At 38.2% G+C, this 20380-nt stretch overlaps 1 protein-coding gene across 3 annotated transcripts in view; it reads left to right on the top strand.

Moving 5' to 3' along the window:
* The window catches only part of LOC106933008 (focal adhesion kinase 1), a 57930-nt gene that overhangs the window by 2179 nt on the left and 35371 nt on the right, over positions 1–20380 (top strand). For 2 of the 3 annotated variants that reach the window (XM_088013768.1, XM_088013767.1), the window contains exons 2-7: positions 6258–6284; positions 16241–16521; positions 16604–16770; positions 18587–18674; positions 18814–18893; positions 20261–20323. In XM_088013768.1, coding sequence (XP_087869894.1) covers positions 6258–6284; positions 16241–16521; positions 16604–16770; positions 18587–18674; positions 18814–18893; positions 20261–20323 — 706 coding nt within the window. Of the gene's footprint in view, positions 1–6257; positions 6285–10069; positions 10158–16240; positions 16522–16603; positions 16771–18586; positions 18675–18813; positions 18894–20260; positions 20324–20380 lie in introns of those variants that run through there. The other variant, XM_088013769.1, reaches the window with a different exon arrangement.

The raw sequence follows: 20380 nt of genomic DNA, 5'->3' as shown, positions 1-20380 counted from the left end.
ATTTCACTAAGCCTACATTTAAATGAATAAATCAGATGAAGAAAAGAAAAATAAAACTTTTCCTTAGGGTGTCATAACTTTTTAAAATCAGGTTAATAGGGTTTTAGTTGGAAGAATTCATATGTGGAAGTGATATATAATTTTTAATGTTTGCTGTTTAACACAGTGATAATAACCTAAAATTTCATGTCCCACATTTTTCATGATCAGTTTTTAAATATGTCATTGCCTTTGAAGTAATAGTTATTTTGGCAAATTGTACATGTAGATGCTCTCAGTTTTATCACTTTTGCAGTCAACTCCGTTTCATTTTTACGTTCTACTCTTTTGTTAACATAAAGTTGATCTTTTTGTTGAGATCGTTTGAAGTACCAGGAATGGGTGACAAGGGCTCCAACTGTTATGAGACTAGAAAATATAAATGTATACATTAAAAAAGAAAAATAAATTGAGCAAAAAAAAAAAAAAGAAGTATAACAAATTTTCTTATTGCAGTATTTTGTGATATTTATCGCAATGACAAAGACATTGATGGTCAGAGGCGTTAAAAAGTCAATAATCTTTTTATTTAGAAATCTACTTGCCAAAAGCCTCACAGATGAAGAATTGTTAAAACCATACAACCCATCTGTTATTTAATAGCTTACTTTAACACATCAGTAGCATAAGTGGACTGTTGAACATCACATAACAACTGTGTTCAATCATACTTCAAACAAACGCAGTATTTGGCTTTGCTCTCATTGAACTAACAGTGGAAAAAGTTAGAGGTTAAACCAAATCATCTATTTTGGGGGTTTACAAAATGATTAATTGAAGCTTATTGTTATTTCCACAGATGACACATTCTTCATGCTATGATTTTTTCCCCCCCACAATAAACAATTTAAGGACGCCGTATTCTCATTTTATTAAATTGTCCTGTGTTTAAGCAGCAAATGGTGCATTGTAAGTGAAGAAAGCTCTGATTTAGTCATGATTTATGATGAGCCTACTCTTTCTGTCAGAGAGAGAACTCAGACAAAAAAAACATCAAAATGTTAAACTGCATCTGACTTGGATTTTAAACGAGAGCCTCCTTTGTGTCTCGTCGAGTGAAAGGGTTTTGTTTCAAAGGAGAAGTGTGAAGAATCTATATGAGTAGATCTGGGCTGAATCAGAGCTTGTGCAGCCTAAAATGAAAATCATAGTTCCTGTTAACTGTGAAACACAAGGAACTGCCAAGGTTAAAAGTTTATCCTTATTCATCACCAAACTATTGAAATTTTCCTTTGTTCGAATGACAGTGAAAGGGGGCACAGTTTGCCACGCATGCAAACAGAGCTGAGACTCGTTTATTGGACTCGGCTCAGCAAAGGAACGTTATGCACTGATACACAGAACCTAGAAAGTGTTTCTGCTTTTGAACATGATGGCAAAAATTAATCTCAATAAATTAGAAATGTTGAGGTTCTTTAGTTATTCTAAAAGAAAAACTAATAGATTAATTACAGAGTTTATATTTTTCTAGTTTTTGTCAATTTTCATGACTTGCAGCTAATTAAACCCAAAAATCTATTATTCCGGCAATTAAAATATTATATAAGAGCAACTTAAAATGATGTTTTAACAGAGAAATATTATGCTATGGCCTACAGGACCATAAGGATTGTTTAACAACAACCCTACACAAATCAATTACCGATTAATAGTCGTTGCTAAAGAAGCTGGCTTTTCAGAATACTGGATTCGTGCATATATTAATGGAAAGTTTTGTGAAAGGAAAACATGTGGTAGAAAAAACAATGTGTAAACTATAATATCAGCAGCCTTGGGAGAAATGAGGAGCAAAAATGGGGGAGGTTGCACCAGGAGATGGACTACAGCTGTTGCCTTCCTGCTACTGATCTTGTCTAGAAATTCACAGATCTCAGGAAAAAATAAACAAAGATACTCTCAAAAACAGATATAGTGTAATGTACAACATATTTTCTTATTTTATTCCATAAAATTGACAGAGGCTAGGTTAATGACAGAGCTGGTTCGGAATCTAATAAACTTGAATTGCTGATATTCTTTGGAAGTTCAGCACTGCGTTAAGCATTAGTGTCTTTTTTCCTCAGTCAAGAAAAAAAGCAATGTAAAAACACCTGAACTAAAAAAAAATAATAGAAAAGTTATTTTTAACGTTAAAACACAAATATAAACCCAACAATTTAATGGTAGCTCAGTACGTTTTGATGAGCAGGCTTCCTGGTTGAACCAGTGAAAGGTCATCGAGGCAAGCCTCTGCCCTTATTTGCATCCGATCTTCACTGGTTTGGTTAAGTTATTCATTGTGGTCAACTGAGGTTGTCACGGCGCAAGTATACATTTCTGCGCAAGGAATAATGTGATTCAGGGCTAATTTTTAAACATGAGGGTGTTGCAAGTGTGATACACCCTTGCTCTGTTTGCTGCTAGGCTCTTAAAGTTGATGCAGGTCGATATGTTTTCAGCTTAAGATAAAAAATGCAGATGCGAAAGAGGGCACTGATAATGTCAGTGACATTTGCAGTCTTTGCTGCTGCGTTAACTCTTCAACTGTTGCACCTCATTAAAGCTGTGGCTGTTTTCTGGAAGGGCTTTGATTTCTGCTCCGAAGTTGCGTTGCACGTGTGTATTAGCGAACGCCTCCGTGGCGAACTGAACATTGCAGAGAGCAGCTTCACAACACTGCTGTTGTTGTTTTGATGAGAATGCAGTTGTGCAATGCCCTCAGCGTTGAGTCAACTTGCGTAGCCGTTGTGGTTGGTAGCCAGAGGCAGTAGATGTTTTTTCTTTTCTTTTTTCTTTTTTTTTCCCCAGTAGGAGATAGAAAGAAGCTAAGAGCAGAAAGGGGGTGTGATAGAGTAGGAGGAAAAGAATCATGCAACTGAAAATGTATTTTTTTTTTTTTTTTTTGCCTCTTGTAGTATAATAATGTTTCAGTACCACTTTTAGGTTCTGTTTTTACAACCAAAGATCTTCATGATTCAAAGTGAGTTCGTATCTTTAGATGGCAAGGTAATGTTTTTTAAAATACTCACTTAAAACTGCATAGGAAAACTCATGAGGAAGATGAACATGCATTTCAGCTTTAGAAATTAACTTTTTTATTTTTTATTCTTATTTTTTAAATCCAAACACCAAGAAACAATGCAAGCTGAACCTGCTTCCCGGTTGCACTTCACTTCCAGGTTTAAAACTTCCCTTTCTTTCCTTTTTGTTGTTTGTACTTGTTTGTGGCAATAAGTGGATTATGTGATTATAGGAAAATGTGACGTGACGAAAGACATGCTGAGCATTCCTGAGATTGTTCAAGAATTGTGTCACTTGAAAGAAGCTTAAAAATAATTATTTTGACATTCTTTGAACACATTTCTTTGTTTACTCCACTCTTTATTACTCTTATGGCTTAATTCCCCCCAGCCAAAATACACTTTCAAGATGATGAAAAAAATAAAATGGATGTTGTTGAGCTCTATTCTCCTGTATTGAACACCTTACATATGATTAAAGCAGCTTCCAGAGACTCCAGTGAGTAATATCCTCAGTGGAGCAACTCTGCGAGCCAAATTTAAACCCAGAAATATTACCGGATTTAAGCGGTGATTCTGCACTGCTGTCTGATACAGCACTTGGGAGGGGGGGAAAAGGAGCAATCTCCTCTTTTCACCCAGTGGACTGCCGTATGTGTTAACACGTAAATAGTAAGTGATGTTATTGTTGTTGTGGTGCCTCTTCTGAGCTTTAAAGCAGAAGGCAAGCCAAGTAAGGGCTGCATTATTGCCACCAGCTGGAGCGATGTGTAGCCAGGAGTTATGTGCGCTCTGTGTCAGTAACTGGTTGTGACATCATTACGTCGATATTGCCATTTGACAGGACGCTTTATATTTTCTTCATGAGGTGGCGCAGCTCTACAGTGAGCTTCCTCTCTCTCCTGTCGGGGGAAGTCATTGGTCTGCATCAGAGAGACAACTTAGCAAATTACCAAAGCTGATCAAATTGAATTAAGAGCCACCAACACAAGCATAAGTTGGAAAAGTAGTAGATCTTCTTGCTTTTTTTTGATTAAATATGTTGCAAAACACACATAAAGAAGAGAATTCAGTTTCTGCCTAGAAGAATGCTTCTGTTTCTCTCGTCTAGGCGCAGCACTGTAGGTTTCAGTACCTTTTTAAACATACCGAGCCTCCAGCTTTTAAATTGGTGGATAGTTTTCCTTTCTAAATTACACATGAACGGCCATTACAGCGAGACATTGTCTCTATTCATCTGGCTCCGGTCATAAAACAGTAGCTGTAAGAAGAATGAGACAACGGAGTCAGGCATGGATTGACCTACATCATGTACAGATCTTAATTTAATGATAATCTGTGGGATTGGTGGGAAACCAAACAGCTGGACATTAAGTTCACTTTAGATCTGAAATAAATGCAGTTACATATATCTTTTTTTCTTTAACTAAGAAAAATGAAAGATGTGTTGTAACCCAAAGCTAAACTGGTCCAAAAAACTTTAATATAATCTATTTTGCTCTGGTATATTATGTCTTACATGTGCCATTATGAAATTGAGAATTATAATCCTGTCTGATTACTTATTTGCACATTTCTAGCAAGAATTACAGCATTTTTTTTATGCAACACGGGGGTTGAAAGCATCCTCCAACTACACACTCCAGACTTGAACTGTTTGGATTTTATCCCACAAGTATTAAAAGACAAAGCATTTGCATCCTTATTAGTGCCACGGTCCTGCTTAGTGGCTGTTGCTTAGTAACAGGAGTCAGCATAGACTCGCAGTGTAGGACATTTCATCAAGCTGCTCATTTCGGTGTCATTTTTGAAAAAGAATACGGCAAAGCGTTTGTGAGGGCTCCGATTAAAGTTGTGGTTGGAAGGAGACTGAGGTCAGGGAGCAGATTAGAGACTCGGTGTAAAGTTATGACTGCATGACGGAGCAGATAAATTCTGTCCAGTCATGACTCTCGCCTCGTTCCACCTGAGTGGGAGACCCCAGCACATATGGTATCCTCCTCATCCTTTTCAGCTGCTGTGTAACCGGGTTGGTTTGCACTGACCGGCGTTTAAATAACTGGACCTGCAGCGTGTGATTAGATGCTTCCTGTCAATAAGTCGGGTTTATTGAGCAGTCAGGGTTTCAAGTCAGCAGAGTACTTTTGGATTTGCTCATTAGTATTGCTCATTACCATATTTTCCAGGTCTGGATAAATATGGAAAAAATAACGTGACTAAAAGAAATATATGAATTTTTAGAATTATTTTCAATCTCTTTTCCCCCCCTTACATCAAGGTCTAATAGTTGTGACACTCTTTCCTTGTTTTCCTCCTTTCTATGTTCCTTGTCTCCTTCCTTCCTCTCTATTTTCCCCCCATGACATTTCCTGTGTCTGTGCCTTTCTAAGATTTTTCTGTCTTTCCTTCCATCTTTGCGTCCTTCCACCTTTTCTTTGTGGTCTGCTTCTTAATTTCCGTGTTCTTCCTGCGTTTTCGTCATTTCTTTTTCTACCTTTATTATCCATTTTGTTTTATCTTTAATTCCCTTATGGTTTCATTTTGTTTCTTTGCTTCCTTGTGTCTTTCCTTCCATGTGTCCTTTCTGCTTGCCTTGTTCTATCTTCCTCCTTTCCTTGTGTCCGCCCCCCGAAACTTTCTTCTTTCCTATATTTTTCCCCTTCTTTCTTCCTTTCTTTTTCTTCCTTTCTTTTTCTTCCTTTCTTCTTTCTTTCTTTCCTTCTTTCTTTCTTTCTTTCTTTCTTTTTTTGTCCTTCCTTCCTTTCATCCCCTGGCTTTCCTATTTAAAACCTGTCTATTATAGAAATATCTGCTATAGTAAACTTTATGTTTACTTAGTTTTTTTCCCCCCCAGAGTTCAAGGTTTAGTCTGGGAAAATCCCTAATTGATTTTTCAAATTAGAAAATAAAAGAAAGTAAGTTTGCCTTACTTTCTTTTATTTTTTTCTTTTTTAATTTGACGTTCAGCCACTGTAAACCCGCGCAGGTTTTTTTGTGATCAGTGTAAGATGCCGTTTTTATTTTAAGGAATCGGAGAACAGTACGTCCACTGCACACTGTGAATGAATTATGTGCTACGTAGTGTGGTGACTCATTTATGCCACAGCTCCGTTGATTTACATCCTGTCACTGTAAATTATTCACCATGTAAAACTCTTGCATATTTTACCATCAAGGCTAACAAAGTAAAATGTTTCTTTCATGTCTCCTCTTTTCCAGACATTTCCAGAATATCTTATTATGCTGGTGAGTACAATTTTCTCTTATGTGCTGTAAATTTTGGTGTATATTGTTTTTCTATTTAATGTATTTGGGGGTTTTTTTTCTGTCAGATTATAAATGGAATCAAAATGGATTAGGTCTAGCTGCAGATCACAGCCTGGTGCGATGTTAAATTAAATTTCTCTCACACACTACCCCTAGGGGGTTGCTGCATGTGTGTCCAGCTCTGTTTATGGTATAAACATTTCTTCATTTTCTTGAATATGTATTCTTTTTGAAGTTTGTCAGGAATTTAAGTCAAGTTTAAAAAAAAATAATAATAATGCATTATTTGTTTAATAAAATTCTGCAGTTTTAATCTGCATGAGTCTCAATGAGGTTTGGCTGCACTGTTTTACGGAGCATATTGAGGATGAGCTGAAATAATTTTAAAGGTATAGATTAGCCGTGTAACGTTACCCTCAGCTCCATTCTCTCTCCTTGGTTGTTGCTAGGTAACCGATGGTCCTGCAGCACATCTTCGATCGGGATGTTGAGAGCCAGGAAGATTTTATTCCCAAAAAAGTACCAAGGCATTTTTTAGATTTCCTAGACTTATCTTTAGCTCTTTGGTAGAAACATGGCTACAGCCAGATCGGTTTCTCACTTATGAAATGACAGCAGCAGAAACTTGTAGCCTCGACTGCGGCTGCTTGAGGTCTACAAAGGTAGCTATAGAGCCTTTAAAACTATTATATATATTTTTTGTTTTCTTTCAGTAAACTATCAGAACAATATTTTGATTAATTAAACCTCCAAAAAGCGATTTAATTTGTAATTAATGGTTGTTGTTTTTTTACTGAAAGCTTTCACATTTATTGGATTTGAGTAAAATGTAAACAGTGGGTTTGACTTTAAGGAATAAAATATGTGTAAACATCCCACATGCAGCATGATAAAAATAAATAAAATCAAACTCTTATTATTTAGATATTTTATCTGTTGATACTTGAACATAGATGGGGCTCAGTTCAGTCATTACAACTTCAAAGAAAACAAAATATGTTTTGATTACAACCTTCAGTGTAGACATGCTTAATATGAATTAAATTATGACAGATGGGAGATTACTTTGTCCCAACTCTTGGCTTTAGCAGAATCCGTTTGACTGCTTTAATACCAATAAAGATTTTTACATCAAAATCAGACATGAAACTAACGGATGTTTTATTTTTTATTTTTTTATTAGATATTTCTTTATTATTTTTTGTGTCTCATTTGACATCAATCATGAACCTTTTAGTTGAATGAAAATTAAATTTAAATTACAATTTTCCAAGGGAATGACTAATTTTGTGGCATAAGGGATTTGGAAATGAGTCAACTTAAAAACAAATACTAATATGTTTTTTTTAACTCATTACATGAAACATTGCAGTTATAAAAGTGTCTATTGTAGTTTTATTTTCAATTAAGTAACATATTCTTATTTTTTAAAAGACTTTTTTATTTTTACTGTAACAATAGATTACAGTACCCGACTCGACATCCTCCAGTTGAAGACAGTTAATGTTTTGCTTTCTAAATCTCTGCTGTCACATGTTGACTGTCTTCTTGTGCTTTGTCCCATTTGAGGGATTGGATGTGGGAGGATCCTCTGCTAGAGAAGGGCTCATATGATGCAGGAGCAGGTGATGCATGTCTGGAGAGGAGGAGAGACAGATGAGAGGGAGGGATGACTTAGAGAAACAAACACAAGTGTTGAAAGAGCTCAGAGTGTTTTAAAAGCTAAGGACAGATCATGTTAATCCCTTAAATATTTTCGCAAACCCTCTGGCTTCCTGAGTATTGCTTTTGCTGTCATACAGCTATTAATGACCAAAAATTTTCATTTTTTTGTGTGCATTTTTTTTTTAAATGCATGTAAAAGCTTATAAGAGTGTGTACTCTTATGAGTGGTTGTGTGTTGCTGAAGAGTGGAGTCCTCTTCTTCACTCTTCTTCCTCCGCATCGGGTCTCAATTACACTTTCTATCTCTTCCTTCCTCCTCCTCCTCTTTTTCTGTCCTTCTCCGCCCTACACAACCACACACACGCCCCTCCTTCTCTGCTTCTGCTTGTTAGTGATCATAGCAGCACAGAGGAAAACCTCTTGGCTCACTCACTTTTTGCTGACATTCAAACATAGCCCCACCAGATTTCACATTTATATTTCTCTCGCAAACTCTTGAGCTACTTCATTACTAAGCATGCGCGCACACCTTTCTGCACCCTTTTCGCCGGCTCTCTCTCACACACGCACACACCTTCTTGCACTTAGTGGCTCATTTAGAGAGCTGGAGGATTTTGCTGGATAACGCAGTGTTTGTATTTGTCCGCGGCATGTGTAAGAGATCTGGAACGATGCTGTGATCTTGCTTCTCCTGCGACGCTACAGAAGAAAGGCTTCTAAAACCTCACTGAACAACACACGGCTGACTGACTTTGAAAGGGATTTGCTGCATCAAACCTTCTTCTGCATTATCTTTCTTTTTTTTTTCCTGCCTTTGTTGCCTGACTCTCCTCCAGTCCGGGTTTAAAGCCCTGCTTTTTTTTTTTTTTTTAAGCTTTTCACCTCTAAGACTCTGTCACATCATGTCCCTCTTCTCTTCAGCATCATATACCTGCTTTGACCCGGCTACTTCCTGCAGACATTATGAGCAATCTTTAGAGGATGTGAGGCTCAGCTTCTCCCTGGGGTTTCTCCGCTTTCTGTCTCCATCCCACTCACTTCATTAGCTCATCTTTTCCTCTTTTTCTTCTCTAACAATCTGTTTTGGTGTCATCCACTGCCTCTTCTCTCTTCATGTCTCTTTCCTTGTCTTGCATTGGCTTTCCCTCCTGCATTGCCCACTTTCATCTTCCTCTCTCTCACTCTGTTCCAATTCTCTGCTCCCCTCTCTGCCCTACATTTTTGTCTCTGCAGCCCGCTGATGCCCATTTCTCTCATCTGATTTTTGGGTGATTTGTTTTGCTATCTCTTTTGGACAGTATTGTGGATTTACCAATCAAAAATGACTGCCTTTTTGGAGGATTGTCCTTCAGTGCCACTTTGTAAGCTGGAAATTTGAAATAAAGCACAAAGCTCTGTTCTTCTGAAACATTTTTTAACTTTTACATTGGGATTAATATACTTGATAATTTGGTTGGCTTCGATGACCTGATTCATTGCACAAGAAGATGATCCGATTGCAAGGGAATAATCTCATCAAGTGGAGTTGCAAAGTTTGAATATGTGATCGGAGCACCTCCTCTTTGAGGAAGCGTCTTTCAGCAATCATCTACATCCTCTAGGACTCGGACTCCCTGCGGTGACGGAACTAAAAATGTGCGTTCTGACAGAGGATGATTACATATCGTTTTGTGCAGTGAGAAAGGAATTTTTGCTAGGTCAAAGGTCATGACATAAATCGGATGGATTGATTTGCAAGAAACTTGACCACAAATTACTTCAAGTCAGACAAAGTGTCTCTGCAAGCTGGAAAGGATGACATGATGATGTTGGTGTCCTTTATCCATCCGGACTCTTTACAGTAAACCGTTTCTTACCATGAATATATCTGTTACCAGTGATAGTCAGGTTTCCAGTCCAGAAGAATCTGGATCCATTTTTGGAAATATTTAGAAACACCTCTCCAGTTGTTCTGCTTTTGTACATCCACGTTTTCCGACCATGATTGCTTTAGTCGCTTGCTAGAAGCCGGAATAGAAACTCCTCCTAGTTGTTGGCTCTATGCTGGTTCTTGGGCCCAGCAGTACAACGTGGGCTCTGTGGCCCGACCTGGAGCTTGTTGCCCCTCCGATAAAATGGAGAACAGTGGCTGTATCCCTCTCTGCTGGAGCAAAGGGGCCTGCATCTATGTGCAGCATCCGCTACCAAGTATGTATTGTGTCACTATTAAGATCTCACTAATATATAGCAGCACAGGCTGTAATGAGTCACAATATTAATACTTCTCCATGTAACCTGTAGATATTTTCCCCTATAGTAACTATCTACAAACCAAGTTATTTGTGACTGTTGCTGGATAAATTGGCATCGAAGAAGCTTCTCCTCTTTTAAATTGTGTGATATTACAATGCTTACCTTGTAAAAGTAGAATAGATGAGCAAGACAGGAAGTACTTTGAAAACATATTGGCTTACATGCTGATAAAGCTGAAGTCGGCATCATCATCAGATATAGTTGAACATCTAAAATATGTTGATTAATAAAACTTAAACAGTTTAGTTCTAAACTGAACATGGATTGTTTAAAGGACTTTTTATTATCTATCAAAACACACAAAAAGCCAGTTTTGAATCTATCTTATAGAATAACCTGAACCCAATTGTCCTACACTTATTAATTCTTAAAACACAAATTTGATCTAATATTGTTTTGTATTCCTACATCCATATTAGAGAACCATCAGATGCAATTTATTCTTCAGACTTTATAAATTAAATTATAGCTGCTAAATAATAGGGAAATAGGACAGTGCAGTACTGTTGTTTAATATTACAAAGACAGTATCAGTTGCATTTAACCTAAATTGCAATAAATTAAGTTCTGACAATCCAACCGCCGACAATGATTGTCAAAGTCCTGATATTCACAAGCAGAGTTTCAGTGCGTTGCAGCTGAAATAGAATAATATTCTCCAAATGTTCCCTCCAATTAAACCTCTGCAGTAGCAGCATTTGACTCACTAATATTGCAATGACATTTGTGATACGATATACTATGCAGCTTTAATCTGAATCTTTAAAAAAAATAAAATAAAAATAGGCCATTCAATTTGCCCAGGAAGTTGAAGCTCATTTCCTTATAATTCACCTGGAGCGCAGCATGTTCTACTTACAAGAGGGAAGTCCACTGGGATTTGCTAATTGATGAGGTGTCAACTACTAGTAAGCAATAAAGAAATAGTTTTTTTTTTCTCTAGGAGTTCACACTAATATAAGTTATGGAGTTCTGTTGTGTGGGGCAAATAAGTGGTGTAAATGTAAAACTTTTACCACTTATTTAAGGATGTGGCAGCCATATTGATCTCTGATTTTTCAAACAGAGTGAACCACAAAATACCATAGAAGCATCTATTAACTTTTCTTTTACATCTTTTCTTTCTTTCTTTTTCTTTTGTTTTAAGAAAAGATGTACATCGTGTCTGTACTGCAGCCCTGCAAACATATTCTTACCTGCGGTCTACTGGTTCATTCAAGCCTTGCTGCTCCATGATAAAGACAATCTGACTGTATTAACAGCACTATGAATTTCATCATTAGTGTTTGGTGAAGTTGCAACAATTTCACAGTGTGCTAGAAAGCCCAGAAACCCAGTCCTCAGTGGCTGCGGCTGTCAGCGTTTATGATGAATGAGCTCTAGATGCAGAACTGATGAGAAGCTTTGAAGCATCTCCCAAAGGTGGATGGAAGCGCTGCATGACCGGCTTTTAAACAGGAGAGCAAATGTTGTTTAGATTCTCCCAGCATCTCTTCACATGAGGATTGTTTGTCAGGTTACTTTACTGATTTAGGCACTGGGTGTTTTTTTTTTTTTTCATCAAAAGCCAGTGTGATTATGTAATTTATGCCCCAACCACAAAAGTAAATGATTGCAAACTCTCATGCATCTCTGAGTCTTGCAAAGTTTTTTACTAGCCTGCATTTAGAGAAATATAAGTAGTTTGGATTATAAACATATTCTTCCTGGTGCTCTGATGTACATTATGTGCATCCATCAGAAAGGAGATGGGGTAGTAGTGTAAGAGGGGGATGTTTGAGGATAGGCAAAAGATGAGAGGGAAGAAGAAAGAGAAGTAGTGCAATAGGACAAGAGGATCAGACGGAGCTGATAAAGGCTGGATTTAAAAGATGCTGCGAGAGCAATGAGACACGAGTTTCAGAAAGGACACTCGCAGAAGAGTATTGAGGCAGTGGGGAAAATGCAGGAATTTTATTTGGAAATGCAAAGGAAGCTGACAGAGAAGCGTCACAGAAGTGGGCTTTAACCAGTAACCCAGTTCGCCGTTACGTCCAGAACATAAACCGCTGCTGCCGGTGGCGCGGGGCAGGCAGGGTTCATCCTCATGCTGCTGTGATCCAACAGGCTGGAGCCCCTGTGAGGGAGGCGCTGATGGCTCTGCCAGCAGCCTGCATGGCCTATTTGACTCGATTTCTGTCCTTGTGGGTGTGGGGCGTGTGTGTGGATTTGGTTTGACAAGATATTGGTTCAAAGCTAAATGTAGTTGAATATGTCATTCATTGTGTAAAAATGAATGCAGCACTAATGCAGTAATCTGATGTAAGAACTAAACTAGAGTTTCCTTTTCAAAAAGGAAAGAGTGGATTTTTTCCAAGATTTTTAAGATTATAGTTTTGGCATAGAGAAATTTTGAATTGGCAGGTCAGACCTTATTGGTCAGTGGCAGCCAATTAAATCCTAATACTGGCTCATCTCTAGCTTTATAGTAACACTTTGTTGTTATTGTCATGATTTTGTGCATATTCTTTCTGTTCAATCGAGCAACAAACATAAAGCAAACCAGAATGTGAAATCATAGACATAACCCAATCCACAATAACTTTTTCTGTTGGTGCTACACAAAATGCTCACAATATCATAGTAGATTTCCTATTTGTAGCATAAACCGGGTAGCATAAACACCTGCTTGGAAAAGCATCCATTTCTACTGGCTCAATAGGATTTAGTGAGGCTGAATGTAGAAATAATGTGGTTTTCTTAATGTGTTACGTATGTGCCTTCAGCAGATTATGACTGATTGTTGGTATTTTGCTGTGTACCTGATTTGATGCAGTTGCTTCTTTTTCTTTATAACTCAGACAAGATGATGCTTGTAATATGTTTAAGCACATCTCATTGAAACAAGTCAAGGACGATGCAGAAGGAGCTTCCAGAATTACTGAGGATCAATAAGCTACATCACAACTAATTCAGCAAAGTTACATTCCTGACTTAATTACACCCCACTCACTGAATTTTTAAAATTTTTTGGACCGAGCTCTAGAGTCCCGAGGTGGCTGTGTGTGAAAATCCCAGTCCAATAGAGCAGCAGGTTCTGAAATACTCCGACCACCTTGTCTAATACCAATGTGGTCAGAGTGTTTAGGATACTTCAAATAGTCTGGAAATGTAAAGTTTCTTCACAAAAAATCAGAGTCCATTCTTCTTGTAGCTTGTATTGTTATCAGCAACCGTCAAGCAGAAGGATTCTGCACGTACAGCAGATTAATATCTTAAATGACTAATAAATCGTCTCAGGGCATTTTGATATACTTTTAATTGGATGATCCTGCTAACACCATAAGATGTCTTTTTTTCAAATCTGGTCTGTGCTAATTGGTTGCATGAAATCCTTAAGAGTGTGACTAATGCACTGATCTCTTGGGGTTTCAGCTGCATTAAATCCTCTCGCTAACTTTGCATTAAACGGTCACCTGCTAAAATTGCCATTCTTTATTCTTGACCTATTTTTTCTAAAATGCTTTACGTTTTCTTTTGTTTCGGTCAATTGTTGAACTTTTGAGTCTGAATTCTGGAGATCATATTAGAAAACAGATTCATAGGATAAAAGAAAAAAACAACAACAAGAGTATAGTTCTCATAGTTTTGTAACAGCGGGTCAAGCTGAGTTAAAGCAATAGACACACGTTGTCCTTCTTTCCGTTTTTTGTAGTCATTGTGCACATCACTGCACCGAGGCAGCTGATGGCCACCCTGATGAAAATGCTGAGTCAACCAACCCTGGATCATATTTTTGTTCCTGTGTTTCAGCAGGAAGTAATCTGGCCATGACCTGAGCATTTCTAAAACAATAAATGCTGAATAAACCGATTTGGTCCTAGTGATTGGTTTGCTCCAGGCTGTTCAGTGTACTGAGTTTGTAGTGATTTATTTATCTTTTTGCTGAAGCAGGGCCCTTTGTTACTGTTTTGCTCAAATTGTCTGAGTTGGATTTGGCATCTAATGAAAAAGCAGCAATTCATTTCTGAATATGAACAGTCTTCCTGTACTGATGCTGACTATGCAGAAAAGCGCGTAAGAAGTGATTTTTCTTTTTTTTTCTTCTTCTAACGATCATATTTGGTTTTTTTGTATCTTTCATTGTAACTTAGCAGCTCAAGTTTCAGTGTCAGCTGAAAGGAATTCCTGTTGTGATGATGACTCAACAAACCCAGCATGAACGTCCAGGAAAGGGCAGGAAGCATCAGGAAAGGACAGGAAGGGGCAGGAAGCATCAGAGCATACAGCATGGCTCTCAAAAGCTTAACGTAGAAGCATTCCAACTTTTTAAAAGAAAGGATAAATAGGTGACAGAATAGAGAATCATATATTTGCATATATTACACAATGTTAAATCAAAATCTCGATTCCAGCAGGTAGAATAACAAAACTTGTTGCGTCGCATCGGGAAAGATTTCTTTTGAAGGGCAAATTTACTTGATTTCCAGTTTTTTCTATAGAAATTATTTTCTAGTGCTGCCACTGCCAGCAGGTTTGATTTCCAGGCTTTGAGGTAGATAGATTTGGTTTTTCAGGTGTAAAATCAGTGTTGACTAATACCAGAGCAATAGGGGAACCAATGCTGCTTCGCTTGCTCTATTTGAGGGATGATGGCTGTTGAAAATGTCAGCGTGGGCGTGAATGTCAAATTAACATCCACTTGAGTGCCATGATTCAAATTTTCCCAGAACATGGCATTGTTTTAAAAAAAATAATAGTATCTCTCTATCATTTCACTGGTTAAAATGTTATGTTTTTATTTGTGGGGTTTTTTTTTTTTTTTTTTTTTCTTTTTAATATAATCCAGAAAGCACGTTGCAAAAAAGCGTACATTCCTACCTTTTGCCATGTTCTGGCACGGCAACCAAAACCTTCTGTGTATTTTATTTGGCTTTTATGTGATAGATCAACACAGTTCCATAGTAGGACACTTCTATATGCAACAAAATGTGGAAAGGTCCACAGTGTGGATACTTGTGTATTTTTGAGTTATTTTTACAAATAGAAATCTAGAAAGTGTGGCATGCAATGCATTAAGGCCCCTTGAGTCAGTACTTACTAGAGTTACTGTCACTGTACTTTTTGAATGTCTTTTATTGCTCTCATCTTTGAACATCTTGAGACTGAAAATCGCCCATTCATTTGTGAAACCGGCTTACGCTCAGTCAGGTTGGCTGGATAGTGTCTGTGAATCGTCAACTCTTGCAACAATCTTTTATTAGATTTCTGGGACTGCCCTCGATTAACTCACTGCATGTGTTCATTAACTCTGTCCACTCTGCTGCTTTTGTTGAAGGTAAGGATTCCCATAGCATTATGCTGCTACCACAGTATTTTCTCAGCTGAGTAAGAATTCATGTCTGCGGCGTTTCTTGGTCTCCATGATGATGTTTGTTCACTAAAGTTGTCTAACAAACCTATGAATCCAGGGCAGCTCCAGTTCTGAAGACAACTGGTTGGTCTAGATATTTTTTAGAGTTATTTGATTAATGAAAAGGTTTTGGTTCATCACAGAAAATCTCAGTAGAAAATTGACTTTTCTTATTATAAAGTAACAAAATGTGGACGTGTCCACAGTGTGAATACTTGTATGCTGTATTTGGTTTAGCTAAAGGCTTCTGAGAGCAATAAGTCTTTGGTGGCAGTGATTTGTTCGTTTATATTGATTGATTGAGGTCGGCAATCTCCTTTAAGCCTGGATTTGTTAGGCATTGATTCTTTTTATGTGCTATTGATTATTGTGACTTTTAGTCAGGGGGAATTTAACGACGGCCATTTGCAAAGCCATTTTTCATGTTATCCTTTAAAAACGTATTTTACTTCAGTTAATTGATGGTCCTGTCACAGAAAGACACATGTTTGAATTGAGCCAATTACCCTAAAGAAACAGAACTGGATGCAGGTTGTTTGGTAATCGTTCTCCCAGTACTAAACCCAGTTTGTTCGTCTTGTTCCAGAATATGACGGCCAGTTAGCCCCAGCAGGACCATCCGAGTCAGGCATGGCATCGTCTTCCTACCTGGAGCCCAGCCTCAATCACTCGACAGCGGGCGGTTGCGGGGTAAAATCCCGGCCAGGAATGCCTGGAACTCCCGGCACCAGTGGCTCTGCTGGGGGGCTGGAGCGACCTCCTGGCTCCATGGACCGGGTTCTCAAAATCTTCCACTACTTCGAGACAAACAGCGAACCAAGCACCTGGGCGAGTAACATCAGATATGGAGACGCTACGGATGTCCGGGTAAGAGGCGCACGCACTCCTTTCCAGACATGTTCTCAGATGCTTCCCTCAGTCATTTCTGTTATTTAAATTGTTTTGACAGGGTGTTATCCAGAAGATAGCAGAGATCCACAAGTTGCGCTGCGTGTCGTCTCTGGGCCTCCGTTTGACCCATTTGCACTCTGACGTTCTGCACTGGTTACATCCAGATCTGGGTGTGTCTCACATCAGAGAGAGATTTGAGAAACAGCATCCACAGGAAGAGTGGCGGTAAATTATTAAGTTTCCAGCGTCTCTCTGTTCATTCCCTCATCTCTCCTCTTGATTATCTGAATTCCCTTGATTATTAGGATAAAAGCCTACTCTTAATGACTGCTGGTGATGTCCGGTTAAACAGTGCAAGTGAAACCAGTTTAGGTTATAGGCCTGTCATTATAACACATTATTTCCATTAACGACAATATTGTTATTTTAAGTCCATTTTCATGTAATGCATGAATAATGGCATAATAATGCAAGTTTGTCCTCTCAAACCAATAACTTTTGATTTTGTAAAGAAAACTTAACACTGGAACCAAGCGATATTTTAAATATCCAAAATAAAACACAACAACCGAAAACAATCGATAAACTGTTGTACACCTTGAAAACATACTTTCACATATCGTCTCTGTCCAGCTTTGCCCTATTTGAGCTCCTTTACAAAGAATGGACAAAAACTTCAGTCTCCAGATGGACAAATCTGGTGGTGATGTACATGGAAAAATACTTAGAGTTGTGGTGAAAAGTGGTTTTACAAAGAAATCCAAAATGTCTCTAGTACAACTTCAGTGACTCCCAAGGTGCATGGAGAGGGTCGAAAATCTCAAGCCTCCAGCTGAAACGCGCAGGTCTACAAAGAAAGTACTCACTGAGGAATTCTGAATACACTCAAAATTAAACCAACAGCAAAGAAAGGAAACCTTTCCCTTCATAGATTTGTACTAATTTGTTTGGTCAATCACATAGAATCTCAAGAAAATACATTAAAGTTTGTGCTTGGAATGTTGCCATTTATGCAATGCAGTGTTCATTGTTTACATGCAGTGGTTAGGGCTTTCTGTACAACAAAACACAACTGTACGCATTGCATATTTCTCATGTTTTATTAATTTCTACTCATTTATAGTCCAAATGTTCCTACCTGAGTGACACATGTCAAAATATTTCAGCCTGCATTCAAATATCTCAAGCTTTTAACCATCCTCAGTTGTTATTGTTAACACGGCTCCTTAAAATGCAGCCCTTTGTCCTTAGCTTGAAGTCATTAAAATTGAAATTAATTCATCGGGAGCTGGTTAGGTAAAGCAGTGTCTTCCAGTTGTTGCAGTCAACCTGCCTCAGAGGGCAGCAGCTTCAAGCCCACAGGAGCTTCTGCTGCTGCTGCCGCCGCCGAGCTATTGTTAGAACAGCAGCAGTTGCCCGGGGGATGGATGGACTGACTCCCTCACTCCTTCCTTGCTCTTTTGCTTTGTAATCTCATTCTTATTTGAGCAATTTTTTTTAATCCTCCTATTCATCCTCTTCCATTTTTTTGGTTCTCTCACACACATTTTTTTTCTCCAAAGGATTCATTCATAATAGAACACAATGATTTATTCATTTTGTTTCTGGCCTTGATTTTCTTTCTTATCTAACTTCTGGCATGCAGCATCACAGCAGCTTGAAGCTTACTGCTCTCCTGACCCACTTCTCCGTAATGTGTCGTTCTTGAGCAAATATCTCGCTCTAAACAACGGTGGCCTATGTGGACACTCCTGCGACACAGCTCCGGGCAAGCGTGACTGCAAGAGTCCCATTATGGTTTATGATATTACTCTTTTATCGGTTTTAGATGATTGATTTAGCAGCAAGTCACCGTGTATCTTCTCACAGTGGCACCAAATATAATGTACTGAGTGGAAAAGGCTTCGTCATTCGGCTGCAAGACGCCGTTTCACAACTTGTGCTGGCGAGCAGCCATGCTTTTGAAGCAAGACACAGAGTCTCCTCTCCTCCATTAGGACTGTCCCATCAAACCCTCTCGCTCTGTTCCTGCCATTCCCAGGTACGAGCTGCGGATACGGTACTTTCCTAAAGGTTATCTCAGCCATTTCTCTGAAGACAAACCCTCTCTCAACTACCTCTATCACCAGGTGAGAACACAGACACTGGAAACTTTATGGCTGTTTCCTTAAGTAAAAACGACCTAAACTTGACGTTTTTGCTGAATCCTATTTGACTATGACCACCTGAAACAATGTTTTCATTTTGTGTGTTTTTTTTTTTTTAAAGGTGAAACGTGATTATATGCAACATTTAGCTGACCAGGTGGATCAAGATGTTGCACTGAAACTAGGCTGTTTGGAAATAAGGTGAGAGAAATGTCAGTCAAATCATTTCACTCCACAGCATTTAGCAAAAGTATTTGCAACCACTGAATTTTCACATTTTGTCACGTTTCAACGACAGATAATTTGTTCGAACAGGCTGCTTGCATCCTGAATATTATGTTTCCCCACTTAAAATAATGCAGATTAAAATGCCACCCACACCCTGCCAAATGATGCACAGCATTCACAATCACTATTATTTTCAGCATTATAGTCATTAATCCTACATTATAACATTCCTAGAGGTATCATAGAGTGAAACAATTATGCGAAAAATAAATCTTAAACACAATAAACAGTTTTTTGTTTTTTTTCTAGGACAGGCATTAATTAGTGTGACATGATGGGGGATAGTGAAAGCACATGTAGCCTTGGCAGCTTCTTGCGTCTGACCCAAGAGAAACAGAAAACGGCACCGGAAGAAAAAACCTGCATCTTTCAGCAGCGAGTCCAGCATATGCTTACGCTAACAGGAGAATGCTGCCGACTGGCTCACTACCCTACCAACATCCTAAGCTTTCATATTTAGTTGAAAATTTGAAATTGAGGCATTCATTCACTGTTCATCTTTGAAACAGTTTGTATTCAGATGCGTTCTTATTTTGACGGATGATGCAAAAGCGTTGACTTTGCAGAACCAGCCTTCAGTGCACTACAGTTTCATGTAATGTTGCGAGTTTTTACCAATCTAGAGTAAAAACTTTGTTCTATTGTTCTTTACACAATAGTGCAATCACATGTAAATTTTCAAATATTTCTACAGATTCTTAATCAGATTTAGGCTTGGACTTTGACTAGGACAGTTTAAAATAATACACATGTATTGATCTGTGTCATTCTGGTGTATATGTTTTTGATCTACCTACCTGTTCCTAGTGAAGACAAATATTCCCACAGCATGATGCTGCCACCGCCATGTTTTACATTGTGTGTGTGTGTGTGTGTGAGTGTGAGTGTGAGATTTGCTGTATTCGTTTTTCTCCATGTTGGCCAAAAAGTTAAACTTTTGCACTTGATACCCAATGTTTGCAGCATCCTCTAAAGTTTCTTGTGGTGAACATTACCAAGGATTTCTTGTGGCTTTTTTGAAACAGTGAGGTTGTTACTGGATTTAAATTACTCCCCTTCATGTATTAATCATGGACAGCTGATTGCACTGGATTAAATGTAACGGTATTTGATTAATGAAAAGAATTGATTTTGAAATGGATTAATCCTTTCCGTTCCCCTTCAGGATTATGCACTACTGTGTTGGTAGCAAAATGTGAAAACTCATACTTACGAAATGACGTTGTTTTTTATAAAAATATCACTTTAAATTCTGTGTGTTTTCCCTGTGAATTATGCAGGAGGTTCTTCAGAGAGATGCCAGGAAATGCTCTTGATAAGAAATCAAACTATGAGCTACTAGAGTAAGATTTTTTTTTTCTTGTTGATCACATGTCACTTAACTCAATTGTGTTATCCTT

Source organism: Poecilia mexicana, unplaced genomic scaffold, assembly GCF_051168715.1.
Source record: "Poecilia mexicana isolate PSO_F unplaced genomic scaffold, ASM5116871v1 scaffold_16, whole genome shotgun sequence".
NCBI classification, from domain to species: domain Eukaryota; kingdom Metazoa; phylum Chordata; class Actinopteri; order Cyprinodontiformes; family Poeciliidae; genus Poecilia; species Poecilia mexicana.
This window is presented reverse-complemented; position numbering and strand designations above follow the sequence as displayed.